This window comes from Bufo gargarizans, chromosome 10 (genome assembly GCF_014858855.1).
Source record: "Bufo gargarizans isolate SCDJY-AF-19 chromosome 10, ASM1485885v1, whole genome shotgun sequence".
NCBI lineage: Eukaryota > Metazoa > Chordata > Amphibia > Anura > Bufonidae > Bufo > Bufo gargarizans.
In genome coordinates, this window is record NC_058089.1 from 26,792,208 (window position 1) to 26,807,714 (window position 15,507).

Sequence of the window (15,507 nt, forward strand, 5' to 3'; positions counted from 1 at the left end):
GCATTGGGGGATAGGTGAAGCAGCAGCAGGCACAGTTCATGGCGCACTGAATAATAAGCAGCAGCTGGCACAGTCCTTGGGGGAAGGATTGCACACTGTATAGACGGTTTATCGGGTAAGGTCAGGTGCACACTTATGATCAGATTCTGGTATTCTGTTCCAGGGTGTATAGTGGGAGGGGCTTTGGTTGGTTACTGGGAGGGGCCAGGGCCCAATTCAGACTCTTGCTATGGGGCCCATTGATTTCTATGTAGACCCCTGACGGTGGCTTATCTCCCGAGTGAACAAAAGGATCCTTCTCTCCTCCAACATCATCTGTCGTGGAGATTCTGGAGCTCCCCAAACAGTGAGTTCAACCAACTATACACTAATGTGTATGGAGGCCAGCACAATCACAGGTGTGCACAAACATTCCAAGTGTGAGGGGAAACTATGACCTTGCAACCATTAGGGTGACCAGACACCTTAGGTTGGCATGTGTTCTCCATTGGGAGAAGGGAAGTGGGGAATAAGCTGAAATCCAAAATGGCCAATTCGTCTTTCTCCTGATATCTGTGGATTCAGTCTGCATTTGTCTGAGGGGCTATTCACACGACTGTATCTGTTTTGCGGTCCGCAAATCGCAGATCTCCTAAATGGTGGTCTGTGTGCATACCACAATTTTTATGGCCCCATTGTAGCAATGCCTATTCTTTTGCTCAAAATGGGTAAGAATAGGACATGTTCTATCCTCTTTGCAGGGCCACCAAAAAGACCCATGAAATGAATGGGTCTGCTTGTAATCTGCAAAAAATGCAAATACGGTCAGGTGAATAGCCCCTAATCTGTATGACCACCTTCTGTCTAATCTGTGGATTGTCATTTGAAATTAAGGCAACATGACCAGTTTTACAAGCATGTTTCCCCCGCCGCCATTATAATCTGAAAGTATGGCGGATCTTTCTGTCAAGGGAGATATGGAAGCTATTGATCAAAACAAAGAGGGTGCACAGGATACGGTACATCACCGGTCACATCACTGTTTATTATTTTTACGTTCATTAGATCCATCAGAAGAACAGATAAAAAAAGAAAAAAAAAACGGATCCTGACCATTAGGCCTCATGCACACGACTGTATGTATTTTGTGGTCCGCAAAAAATATGGATAACGTCCGTGTGACATCCATATTTTGCGAAACGGAACAGCCATCCCCTAATAGAACAGTCCTATCCTTGGCCATAATGCAGACTATTTTTTTGCGTAACGGAAATACGGTACATCACTGTTTATTTTTTTATTTTTCCATTCTTCAGATCCATCAGAAGAAGAGATAAAAAAAGAAAAAAACTGATTCTGTAACGCTGGGTTCAGACCTGAGCGTTTGCGATGGAGCGCTCTGTATGCGCGATTGTACGGGCGTTTGCAATCGCGCACACAGAGACAAGCGAACGCCCATTGTCGCGCGTTCCCGCTGAAGTACGGGAACGCGCGACAAGACGCCCCAAAGAAGCTCATGTACTTCTTGGGGCGTCGGGCGTTTTACAGCGCGATCGTACGCGCTGTAAAACGCTCAGGTGAGAACCATTCCCATAGGGAATCATTGGTTCTTGCCTGTTGAGCGTTTTACAGCGCGTAGGAACGCGCTGTAAAACGCTCAGGTGTGAACCCAGCCTAAAAATAAAAACAGATTCTGACGTCCGTGTGCATTCTATATTTTGCGGAACGGAACAGCTGGCCCCTAATAGAACAGTCCTATCCTTGTCTGTAATGTGGACAATAATAGGACATGTTCTATTTTTTTGCGGAACGGAAATATGGACATACGGAAACGGAATGCACGCGGAGTAACTTCTGGGTTTTTTGCGGACCCATTGAAATGAATAGTTCCATATACGGTCCTCAAAAAAAACGGAACGGAAAGAAAATACGTTCGTGTGCATGAGGCCTTAGTTGCACATTTGGGATCCGTTTTAGCCATTTCCATCTCCTGTCTAAAATAACAGATCTCAGATGGAAATGGCTGATACGGATGACAAATGTGCATAACTGATGCTCAGGATCCGTTTCTTTAACAGAATTATTTTTTTTCTCTTTATTTATCTGTTCTTCTGATGGATCAGAAGAATGGAAAAATAAACTGTGATGTGAACTCGCCGTAAGAAAAACATGACTGCTTTCTCCCCAAAATACTGCCACACCTATCCATAGGTAACCTATCCTCAGGATAGGTTACCAATATCTGATTGATGGGGGTCCGACACAGCTGTTTAAAGAGGAGATGGCGCTCGTACGATTGCTGCTCGCTGTCTCGCTTGGAGTGGTGGCGCAGTGTAATTACAAGCGCTTGTCCCACTCAAAAAAAACTATTGTAATTACACTGCGCAACCAAGACTTCTGAGACCATGAGCAATCTTGAAGAGGAAGTAGCCCCTGCACGAGCACCGCCTTCTCTTCAAACAGCTGATCGGCAGGGGTGTCGGGAGCTGGACCCCTACTGTTCAGATATTGATGACCTATCCTCAGCAAAAATCGCACAGAAATCTGCATAACCTACACTGCCGTGTGCATGTACCCTAAGGGCGCAACAAAGAGAATGCTGCTAAGCTTTACAGACAGGTTTGTCGTAGTGACACACACAGTGCTGCACTGCCACTTTCCATACAATACAACAGCAATGCCCCAGAGGACTACTGCAAAGGGTTAATTACTGCAAAAAGGGTTAATTCAACGTTTGCTGAGCTAAATGTTATGTATTGTTAAAGAGGTTATTTCTATATGCACTGTGTGTACCTAATAGCAATGTATGGGCAGTATATATTTAACACTGGCATACCTGGTTGGGTTACCAGGGTGATGGACTTAGCCTGCCCCTGTTTTTTTTGTTTTTTTGTTAGAAGAGTCTTAGCAGAGCAAAGCTGCAAACCTACATGTGTAAGCTTCTGCAAGCTACGTCAGAGTGCAGGCACCCACCACATTTTGAGAGGGACTGGCCATAAAAATCTACATTTTGCACCCCTTAGCCCGAGAACTGCAGAAGGATTAACAATGAACAAGAACAGAATAATACATCTGTGGCTATTAGGAGTGACTGTAAATTATCTTAAGACAGAGAGTCAGGGAGCAGTACTATCTCCATCATTGTTGCTGGCCACACACACCTATTGGGAGGAGATTACAATGTGATATATTTGGAACTGTGCTATATGTATTACTTCTCCCATCACCAATTTAGTAAACAAAGACTTTATTTATTGCCACCAATGGGTCTTATTATTATTAACTCCATCATCCATGCATCGGGCCTGCATGTGCACTCCGGTCTTGCATCCTGCCAACCACCTAACATCACCCCAACTACCATCAGGCAGGAGCCCCAGAAAGTCAGTAAGGGAAGAAAGGGTGCGCTATCCATTCTCTGTGCATGACCCAGGGTGGGCCAGGTTGAGGACTGCCACCGTGAACTGTGACTACTAATATAAACACCATAGGCACTACCTCTATTTCTTACTTTCCCTCTGTGTCAGAGAATCTGATGGATCCAGGAGTGAGAGGACCCCCAGTGATCACAACTGCAGCTGAGTGAAGTTGATTGTTGTCCAAGTGTCATGGTCTTACCTCCTTGCTGTTCCCTTCGTTTGACATGTGCTGGCGGCCATCTTGGTTTCTGGGTTTTCTTGTAGCCTCCCACCCTGCGGCTCCTCCTTCCCACTGGGAGGAGCTGGATGCCCAGCTCATATATATAGGAGGTCTGTGGCTTCAGTTCCTTGCTTGGTCCTCCTGTGTTCACATGCTTCCAAGACTGCTGCTGCTTCTGGTTCCTGATCCTGGCCTCGTCTGACTACCCCGTTGGTTCCTGATTCCGGCTTCGTCTGACTACCCCGTTGGTTCCTGATTCCGGCTTCGTCTGACTACCCCGTTGGTTCCTGTTCCTGGCTTCGTCTGACTACCCTTCTGGTTCCTGACCTCTGTCTCCGCAAGACCCTGCTTCGGTTTAGCCATCCGTTTGGACTTTGCTTACGGCTTGCTCTTCAATAAAACCTTCTTATTTTCCACTTATCTCTTGTTGTACGTCTGGTTCATGGTTCCATGACATTAGGACCAAGCCATGAATTCTGACGGTACAGGGCCACCCTCGCTACCTACGCTGGTTGCCAGACTTGATCAGCAGGATCACCTGTTGGGTCGGTTCGCTGTGGCGTTGCAAACCCTGCTTGAACGCACGGCTCATTTAGCTTCCGTTGCCGATGGGTCGGTTGTCGCTCCTGGGCCCGCTCCTACTGCCGCTCCGGTTGTTGCGCCAGAGTCTACCCTGACACCTGTTGCTGCGCCTGTGGTGTTTCAGGGTATGACCGGTTCTGCCCCCCTTCCACAGCGCTTTGGGGGAGAGCCAACTCAGTGCCGAGGTTTCCTTAACCAGGTGGGCATTTACTTCGAGTTGCTGCCACATGCCTTTCCTACTGAGAGATCAAGGGTGGGCTTCTTGATCTCGCTGCTCTCGGACAAGGCCTTGGCCTGGGCCAGCCCTTTATGGGAGAACAACAATCCGGTGGTTGCCGAGTTTTCCGGTTTTGTTGCTTCTCTTCGGAAGGTATTCGATGTGCCGGCTCGTGCTGCCTCTGCTGCGAAGCTCCTTATGTCCATCAGACAGGGTTCACGATCCGTAGCTGAATACGCCATTGAGTTTCGTACCCTGGCAGCAGAGGTGGGCTGGAATAATGAGGCTCTGGTCGCTGCTTTCTCTCATGGTCTCTCGGATGCCTTGAAGGATGAGGTTGCAGCTAAGGACCTACCAGTGGAGCTCGAGTCTCTTATTTCTTTCCTGATTTTGATTGACACCAGACTCAGGGAGAGACCTTCCTTTAAGGAGAGCCTGCGGAGGTCTCCTAACAGATTGGCGCCTACGTTTGCTGTCCCACCCGTGCCTCCCTCTCCTCCCACGCCTCCTGGGGATGACTTGTCTGGGGGTGAACCCATGCAGCGGGGGTTTGCTCGCCTGTCTGAGGGGGAGAGGGTACTCCGGAGACGCGAGGGCCGATGCATGTACTGTGGTCTCGGTGGGCATTTTCGGTTGGCATGTCCGAACCGTCCGGGAGAACGCTCGCACCTGAGGTCCTGTCGGGGGCAGATCTTGGGTGGAGTCTCCTCGTCCCCGGTTTCCCGTGTTGACAAACCACTGATCACGGTTGTCCTCTCCTGGGTCGGGGGCTCGGTGACGACCCAGGCGTTGGTGGACTCTGGTGCTGGTGGTTTGTTCATTGATAGAGTGTTCGTTGCCGCCAATTCCATTCCTCTGCAGCCTCGAGGTTCCCCACTGGCTCTTGAGGCGATAGACGGCAGACCCCTTCTGCCGCCACACGTGACTCATGAGACCCTTCCAGTGGGGATAGCCATTGGTGCCGTTCACAGAGAGTCGGTCTGTCTCCAGGTTATTTCGTCTCCACACTACTCGGTGGTCTTGGGGTACCCCTGGCTCCAGAAGCATAATCCGACTTTCGATTGGAGATCGGTCGAGATCCTCTCGTGGTCACCGCAGTGTGGGGCTAGTTGCATCCATGGGCCTGTCAAGTTGCTGTGTACTTCCTCGGACTCTCTGTTGCCTCCTGAATACGAAGAGTACCGGGATGTATTCGATAAGGTGCGCGCGGTTGCCCTACCTCCGCACCGCCCATACGATTGTGCCATAGAGTTACAATCCGGTGCCGTTCCTCCTCGTGGCAAAGTCTATCCACTGTCGGTAGCGGAGAATGAGGCCATGGAGGAGTACGTGAGGGAGGCGCTTTCACGCGGACACATTCGCAAATCCTCGTCCCCGGCAGGGGCTGGATTTTTCTTTGTGAAAAAGAAGGGCGGCGAGTTGAGGCCTTGCATCGATTACAGGGGTCTCAATCGCATCACGATCAAGAACGCTTACCCGATACCCTTGATTTCCGAGCTGTTCGATCGCCTCAAAGGGGCCACGGTCTTTACCAAACTCGACCTGAGGGCGGCATATAACCTGGTAAGGATCAAGGCGGGCGATGAGTGGAAGACCGCGTTTAACACCAGGACCGGTCATTATGAATCCTTGGTTATGCCCTTTGGGTTGTGCAATGCGCCCGCAGTCTTCCAGGAATTCATCAACGATGTTTTCCGTGACCTGTTGCAGCAGTGTGTGGTGGTCTATTTGGATGACATCTTGGTATATTCTGCATCCATGGAGGCCCACATTCTGGATGTCAGACGAGTGTTGCAACGCTTACGAGAGAACAAGCTGTTCGGTAAGCTTGAGAAATGCGAATTTCACCGATCCCAGGTAACCTTCTTAGGTTACATCATTTCCGCTGAGGGGTTCTCCATGGATCCTGAGAAGGTTTCGGCTGTCTTACAGTGGCCCCAGCCCAGTGGGCTTCGTGCCCTGCAGCGCTTTTTGGGCTTCGCCAATTATTATCGGAAGTTCATCAGGGACTTTTCCATGCTAGCCAAGCCTCTCACGGATCTGACCAGGAAGGGCAGTAATCCTCAGGTCTGGCCGCTCGAGGCCATCCGAGCTTTTGAGGCTCTAAAGTCCGCCTTTGTGTCGGCTCCGATTCTGTCGCATCCCAACCCTGGGTTGCCTTTTGTCCTCGAGGTGGACGCGTCTGAGACGGGAGTAGGCGCCCTCCTGTCTCAGCGTAGAACACCAGAGGGTCCTCTGCTTCCTTGTGGGTTTTACTCCCGGAAACTGTCTTCCGCGGAGTGCAACTATCAGATTGGTGACAGGGAGTTATTGGCCATCGTGCAGGCCCTTAAAGAATGGAGGCACTTGCTCGAGGGCTCGGTGGTTCCGGTTCTCATCCTGACGGACCACAAGAATCTGACCTACCTCTCTGAGGCCAAGAGATTGACACCACGTCAGGCCAGATGGGCTCTGTTCTTGTCACGTTTTAATTACGTGGTCTCCTACCTACCCGGCTCCAAGAACATCAGAGCGGATGCCTTATCACGGCAGTACTCCGAGCTGTCCGGGGAGGAGTCGATTCCGACTACGGTCATACCCCCGAATCAGATCCTGGCCGCTATTCGCACCAGCCTGACTTCTCCTCTGGGTGAGCAGATTTTGGCGGCTCAATCTGGTGCTCCCTCTGGGAGACCCAACGGCAGATGTTTTGTGCCTGAGGAGTTGCGCACTCGGTTGTTGCGAACCTACCATAACTCCAAGGCCGCGGGGCACCCTGGAAAGAATCAGCTGTCCTGGGCGGTTTCACGTCTGTTCTGGTGGCCTTCTCTACGTTCCGACATCGCCGCATATGTAGCGGCATGCTCCGTTTGTGCCCAGAGTAAGTCCCCTCGGCACCTTCCGTTGGGTCTTTTGCAACCCATAGCCACCGGGGAGCGTCCATGGTCACACCTGGGGATGGATTTCATTGTGGACCTCCCTGCATCCCGAGGCCATACGGTCATTCTCATGATTGTGGATCGGTTTTCCAAAATGTGCCACTGTGTTCCTCTCAAGAAGTTACCCTCTGCACAAGAGTTGGCCTCGATTTTTGCCAGGGAGGTCTTCCGGTTGCACGGTTTGCCCAAGGAGATTGTGTCGGATCGGGGGAGTCAGTTTGTGTCCAGGTTCTGGCGCGCCTTTTGCTCCCAGTTGGGGATTCATCTCTCTTTCTCCTCGGCCTACCACCCTCAGTCCAATGGGGCCGCAGAACGATCCAATCAGGCCTTGGAGCAATTCCTTCGTTGCTATGTCTCCGATCACCAAGACAATTGGGTTGACCTCCTGCCTTGGGCTGAGTTTGCCAGGAACACGGCGGTGAACTCTTCCTCTGGGACGTCTCCCTTCATGGCCAATTATGGGTTCCAACCTGCCGTGTTACCGGAGGTATTCTCTCCCCAGGATATTCCGGCTGTGGAGGATCACCTTTCCGTCCTACGTGCTTCTTGGGTACAGATCCAGAGGTCCCTTGAGGTCTCTGCGCAGCGCCAGAAACTCCAGGCTGATCGCAGACGAGCGCCCGCTCCTTCCTACCAGGTCGGAGACCGCGTATGGTTGTCCACCCGCAACCTCAACCTTCGAGTGCCCACTCCCAAGCTGGCGCCTCGCTTTGTTGGTCCCTTCCGAGTGCTTCGCAGGGTAAACCCGGTAGCCTATGCCCTTGCGCTTCCTCCTGGCATGCGGATCTCCAACGTGTTTCATGTCTCCCTGTTGAAGCCACTGGTGTGTAATCGTTTCACTTCCTCGATTCCTCGGCCTCGTCCGGTCCAAGTGGGCAATCGTGAGGAGTATGAGGTGAGCAATATCCTGGACTCACGCCTGGTCCGCGGCCGGGTGCAGTTTTTGGTCCATTGGCGTGGTTATGGTCCAGAGGAGCGTTCCTGGGTTCCCTCCGCAGATGTCCATGCTCCTGTCTTGCTCCGAGCCTTCCACGCACGCTTCCCTCAGAAACCGTTCCTTACTCCGCGGAGGAGGGGCCCTTGAGGGGGAGGTACTGTCATGGTCTTACCTCCTTGCTGTTCCCTTCGTTTGACATGTGCTGGCGGCCATCTTGGTTTCTGGGTTTTCTTGTAGCCTCCCACCCTGCGGCTCCTCCTTCCCACTGGGAGGAGCTGGATGCCCAGCTCATATATATAGGAGGTCTGTGGCTTCAGTTCCTTGCTTGGTCCTCCTGTGTTCACATGCTTCCAAGACTGCTGCTGCTTCTGGTTCCTGATCCTGGCCTCGTCTGACTACCCCGTTGGTTCCTGATTCCGGCTTCGTCTGACTACCCCGTTGGTTCCTGATTCCGGCTTCGTCTGACTACCCCGTTGGTTCCTGTTCCTGGCTTCGTCTGACTACCCTTCTGGTTCCTGACCTCTGTCTCCGCAAGACCCTGCTTCGGTTTAGCCATCCGTTTGGACTTTGCTTACGGCTTGCTCTTCAATAAAACCTTCTTATTTTCCACTTATCTCTTGTTGTACGTCTGGTTCATGGTTCCATGACACCAAGACCCAGATCCTGTTTCCAGGAAGGCTGATAAGAGCTGAGGAACAAAGCTACATAACCTGCGGGACCTCATGTTTGCTGGAGAGACTGGTTGTTTGGTTCAAAGTCATCAGCGGAAGAAGAGCAGACCCGGGTCGGTAAGATTGTGCACGCACCTCATTGCAGTGTTGGCGCCTAGAGACTGAGACCAGGCCTGTAGTTAGCTAGTTAGGGTCTCTTCTTTGTGTCAGGCCTAAAGTGTTTCTACTGTTACTACAAGGACTCCATTAGTAAAATGGACATTGCACATTTGAGAGCAGATAAACACCCCCACGAACTCGATCCAGTTCAGTTTTTTTTTTTTTTGCTCAGAAGTAATACTCAGGCACTGGAGGGGGGATACTATAGAGCACGATAAGATTGTAAACTGTTGTGTTGCACCGCAGGCTAGCCCGTACTAGGCACCCAAACAATTGTTCGTGTTTGCTTCAGGGTAATAATAGGTACGGCGAGGCACTTTTAGTTGTGCCCGCCAGTAGGTAAATTATGTCACTATTTCCTCAGGCATCCATCAGAGGGCGCCCTGCTGTGCAGCCCTCGGGCTGGGTGTATGTAAATTGATTTTCTGTGCTTACCATGTGTGGTTGTGTTTATTATCACGTGTTAGTAAAATTTCGTTTTGGCAAAAGCTGGTGTCAGAGTTGCTTTCCTCGTTCGTGACTTCGCTGTATCCTGGGGAGCCCACCCCGGTACACGGTTTACACCTGCACCAGATTTATTATCCAACCTGAGCCATTGTGATAAATCTGGTGCAGGTCTAGTCCAGGGGTTAGCAACATTTGGCACTCCAGCTGCTGTCAAACTACAGCTCCCAGCATGCACACTTGTTTGGCTGTTCTTGTAACTTCCATAGAGGTGAATGGTGCATTCCGGGAGTTGTAGTTTCAGCTAGAGTGCTGGATGCTGCTGATCCCTGGTCTAGACAGACTAAGTTTATGCCATCTATAGGATTAGTAAATCTGTCTTAAATATTTTCTTTTTTTATTGACTAGTGGAAAATGCTATGAATTTCAAGCATTTTTCATTGCCCTTTTAACATGCAGTTTTGGCTTTTTTCAATTCGTTATTATTTGTAACATACATACATAAGTCCTATACAGAACCCTATATAAAACATACAAAAAATAGATTAACCCCTTAAGGACCCGCACCATACATGTATGGCGCTGGTGGACGTGACTTAAGGACCAGCGCTGTACATGTACGGCGGGCTGATCGGGTGGGTGCAGGAGCTGTACCCGCCCGATCAGCGGCAGGGGCCGCAAAGTCACTGACAGCCGGGCCCCTGCTGCATACGCTGGCATCGATGCTGGCGTGTTAACCCCTTGTATGCCGTTGTCAAAGCTGACCTCGGTATGCAGTAGGTTCGCGGAGGGTACGGATGCCCGACCGCTCAGGGCCGGCCTTTGGGGTGTGCGGGCTGTGCAGCCGCACAGGGCGCCATAGCAACAGGGGCGCCGGGCGGCCGACAGCCCGCCGAACTCTAAGTGAAGTCTATCTACTTACTACTATATTTTGTTGCCGCCGCGGCTCGCCGGCCATCTAACAGCATGAAGAAACGTTCCGGACTATAGAAAGAGACTGAGTGAGGAGGGGGCGGGGCCCGCGGCTGCTCTGCGCTCCGCTCTGCTGCCTGGCCTGCCAGGCTCTTTAACAGAGCAGACCAGTGGCTGCTGGAGTGTGACGCATCTGCCGCACAGGCAGAAAGAAGAAGGAGGCGGAGCGAGCCCGAGCGCCAGCCAGCAGCCACAACAGACACAGCCTGAGCCAGCCAAGCAACTAAGCAAGTTCCAGTTCCACCATAACAAGTCAGAACAGAACTTACAGTTATTTGGTAGTACAAAGTGCAATTTTGTACAAAGATAACATCTGGATGGATCCCATCTGCCACTGGCCCATGATGGAGTGGGAAAAATGTGCCATGGGGGGGGGGGGGGGCTCATAGAGGACAGGGGGACAGTGCGTGCTTTCCTGCTACTACATCAACCCCCCCCCAGGGATTTTGGGGGCCATTAAGGGTCGGACTTTAACGCCTTGCTGCTGATGTTGAGTGTGCCAGTGCCACCAATCATATCCCCCTCCCCCCAGCACATCAGTTACTTTTAGGATTGGTGGCTATGTGCACACTCCGCATCATCCAACCCCTAATGCCCTCCAAAATGCCTGGTGGGGGGGTGGCATGACATGACTGTGTGTGACTGTCCGTCCCTGTGTGTGACTGTCCGTCCCTGTGTGTGACTGTCCGTCCCCGTGTGTGACTGTCCGTCCCCGTGTGTGTGTGACTGTCCGTCCCCGTGTGTGTGTGTGTGACTGTCCGTCCCTGTGTGTGTGTGTGACTGTCTGTCCCTGTGTGTGTGTGTGTGACTGTCTGTCCCTGTGTGTCTGTGACTGTCTGTCCCTGTGTGTGTGTACGCCCCTGTATGTGTATGTCTCTCCCTGTGTGTATCACCATGCCCACAGTGTTCCTATGACTTGACGCAGCTGCTTCAGAACGTTCTGTGCGGGGCAAGAAGAAGAAGATGGAAGAGGAGGCAGCGCCAGCATGGAGTCCATGCGATAGACACAGGGAGGCACACTAAGGACGAAGGTAACACTTCCACATGATCTACACTAGTATTATCTGTGGTTTTACATAGGACTGCAGGTAACACTACCACATTATCAGCACTAGTGTAAGGGGGGGGGGGGGGGGGCGCCACAAGGTTAGCTTGCACAGGGCGCCTGAACACCTAAGGCCGGCCCTGCCTCCGCTTCCCCATAGGGTCCCCATGCTGCAGGGCATAGGCATCGGAGCTTGCCTTCTAGGGAAGCCTATGAGATCCAGCCCTTAGGCTGGGTCTCACAGGTAGGCTGTCAGCATAAAAGGTTGTATTGTAATGCATTGCAGAGGGGATCAAACCCCAGAAGTTGAAGTCCCAGAGTGGGACAAATATAAAAAGTTTAAAAAAAAGTGTTTTTCATAATAAAAAAAATAAAGTTTCAAGTAAAAAAAAATAAAAAAAATTCCCAAAATAAAACACATAAAATTGTAAAAAAAAAATGGAAAAAAAGAAAACTAGACATATTGGGTATTGCCGCATCCGTAATGACCGGCTCTACATAAATATCACATTATCCACCCCCTCACCTGAATGTCGTAGAAAAAATAAAATAAAAACTGTGCTAAAACAATAATTTTTTTGTCACCTTACATCACAAAAAGTGCAACACCAAGCGATCAAAAAGGCGTATGTCCCCCAAACCGTCAACTCATCCTGCAAAAAATGAGCCCCTACATAAAATAATCAGGCAAAAAATAAAAAAATTATGGCTCTCAGAATATGCAGACGCTGTATAAAAATATCATATGAACTAAACCCGCAGTTGAACACCATAAAAAAAAATACTGTAAAAAAAGCCATTTTTTGTCACCTTACATCACAAAAAGTGTAATACCAAGCGATCAAAAAGTCATATGCACACCAAAATCATACCAATTAAACCATCATCTCACCCCGCAAAAAATGAAACCCTACATAAGACAATCGGCAAAAAAAAAAACTATGGCTCTCAGAATATGGAGACACTAAAACATGATTTTTTTGTTTAAAAAATGCTGTTATTGTTAAAGCTTAAATAAATAAAAAAAAGTATACATATTAGATGTTACCGCGTCAGTAAAAACCTGCTGTATAATAATATCACAAGATCTAATCCCTCAGGTGAACACTGTAAAAAAATAAAAATAAAAACGGTGTCAAAAAAGCCATTTTTTGTCACCTTACACCACAAAAAGTGTAATACCAAGTGATCAAAAAGTCATATCCACCCTATAATAGTACCAATCAAACCGTGATCTCATACCGAAAAATGAGCCCCTAATAAGACAGTTGCCCAAAAAATATAAATAAACTATGGCTTTCAGAATATGGAGACACTAAAAAATCATTTTTTCAAAAATGCTTTATTATGTAAAACTGAAACATACAACCAAAAATATTTGGTATTGTCGCATCCGTAACAATCTGCTCTAACACAAAGGCAATAGAAAGATATTAAACACTGCACTTTTCGTGGTGCTTTTTCTTTATGTTTTTTGGATCTACACAATTTTTTCTTTATTTTTCAAAATTATGATTTTATAGTTTTTTTTCCAGATGTTTTTCACAAATACTTTACTACAGGAAAAAAAAGCATGGAAAAAAGCACGAGAAGACAATGCCTGTAAAAAAATGCCACCTGCTTGCAAAAAAAAAAAGAAAAAAAGCTGAACTTTTTACAAGTCACAAAAAACATGTGAAGGGATGTCATCTTCCGAAGATCTGTACTGTGGTTCCTTCATTGCAGTTCGGGTTAGCCTTCCCCCCATTCCCCAAGATCCTGTATCTGAGGGCTAAAAAGGATCAAAATCATAGACACCACTGCACTGTGCCCATATGGAAATGTTAACCCTCCTTGTCACTTTTGATGGATCTTTTTCCTGTGGGTCTTTTTCCTGTGGATCTTTTTCCTGGGCAGAACACACCTAGGCTATGTAACTCTGGCACTTCCCAAAATGAAGGAAACACGAAAACAATATGCTTTCCTCATGTGAATTTTATCTACTGCTATGAAAAAATGCTACCATACAAACGTTAGGTGACATAACTATATTTATGGTGTTTTGATGCAGAAAAACGTACTCTAACCTTCGTAAGTAACACCAGGATTATCGAGAACGACCAGTTTTTTCCCCCCCAAGGTGCCTCCTGTGCACTCTGATTCTCCAGATCCCTCAGTAAAGTCTAGCCTTTGCAGACGTGAATGCACGGTGTGTAGCATGTACAGACGGTACTAGTGCAATGTGTGACATGGGTGGAACATACAGTAATCTGCAGAACGTAACACAAGTGCTGCACACCTGTCCCTCTACCTCCCGCAAGAGGAGTTCTCCCTGTTCTCTACAGTCATGTAGCTTCCCAATTGCTTCTTTATCTGTTACTACTTCCCCAAGAATAGCACAAACTTTGAGTAATAAATTGCAGTCACGTGCAGCAAATCAGTAGGACGCCTCTTGCATTGCTTACATAAAAGTCTTTTCCATGGGCTGATCATCAGGGTTGAGCAGTCGAAAAATGATTGCTCCCATGTTCAGAAGATGTGCTGAAAACACTTGTTCAACGGCTGATAGTATCATTTGGTCTCCAAATTATCGCTTATGGGCAGCACATTGTCCAGTGTAAACAGGGATCTTCTGCCCACAAATGATAAATCTGCATGGGGATGAATGATCACAGTAGCGATCATTCGTCCCCATGATTCCTGCACGTAAATACTGATCACACTTTTGCTCCATGCAGGCAACAGTCAGGAGCAAACGGTTTGTTCACAATAATTGCCTGTCAATCGTCCCATGCAAAAAGACCTAAGTCCATGTCCCTTTATAGGTCCACCGGCCCACCTACAGTTGGATGAACCCTTCCTTCAGTACGCTGCTCCTGAAACCTGTCTTATCACCTCTTCCTCGTTTAAACAATTCACCCACCCATGCCTCCCACCTGCTATCGGAAGTCTAGAACAGTCCATACCTGAGGCCGCATGATGGGGCCATGGCTCATCATGGTGCTCCGTGAAGCTTCTGCAGTGCGACTGGGGCGTGAGAAGTTCTAGAGGTAACAGCCTAAATTGTATCAAAGGCAGAGAATGGAAACTGTATCATCCCGTGTCGTCACTGGACCTGTTGATGCACCTCCGCCCTGTGAAAGTTTAACCCTTCAGCTGGCAAAATGTTGTGCCAAAATTATGGGAGCATATGAGACGTAAGAGAAAAGCGACAGTTTTTAAAGACTCCAAGAGGTAAAAAGTAAAAAAAAATTAAAATGGTTGCACAGGTCAGACATGCAAACTGGAATCTGAATTGCAGGTCTGTAGTAAAAGAAGAATAACTTTCCCTGCTGTGTCATAGGTGAGCGTGACATGGGGAGGTCACCTGGGAGTGCTAGGCAGAAGATACAAGTCACTGTCCACATGAAAGAGAAGTTCAGACTTGGCTTTGTTCAATTATACTGTCTAGACCAGTGATTTACAAACTACAGTTCTGTAAACTACAACTCCCAGCATCCATGGACACTGCAGTTTTACAACCACTGGAGAGACAAACATAGAAGATCACTATTTTGGGATAATAAAACTGCATTTTGTTGTAGTGATGTCCATTATGTTGAGATTCTCTGACAGAAGTTTGAGGCCTCTTTCACGCGTCGGAGAACTCTCCACGGACCCCTCAGGCATCCATTGACCTTAAAGGGAACCTGTCACCTCAAAAATGCACCTACACCCACCAGCAGTACCTCCTAGTAGCCCGCAGCCTGGTAATAATCATATACAGACGTGGACAAAATTGTTGGTACCCTTTGGTCAATGAAAGAAAAAGTCACAATGGTCACAGAAATAACTTTAATCTGACAAAAGTAATAATAAATTAAAATTCTATAAATGTTAACCAATGAAAGTCAGACATTGTTTTTCAACCATGCTTCAACAGAATTATGTAAAAAAATAAACTCATGAAACAGGCATGGACAAAA

The 15,507-nt window shown here is 48.5% G+C and overlaps 1 protein-coding gene across 1 annotated transcript in view; it reads right to left on the reverse strand.

Moving 5' to 3' along the window:
• The window catches only part of PKP3 (plakophilin 3), an 84,019-nt gene extending 69,381 nt beyond the window's left edge, over nucleotides 1-14,638 (reverse strand). The window contains exon 1 of the mRNA XM_044270092.1: nucleotides 14,509-14,638. Within this exon, the coding sequence (XP_044126027.1) occupies nucleotides 14,509-14,541 (33 nt within the window). The 5' untranslated portion in view covers nucleotides 14,542-14,638. The remainder of the gene's footprint in view (nucleotides 1-14,508) is intronic.
• Nucleotides 14,639-15,507: the final 869 nt, after the last annotated feature.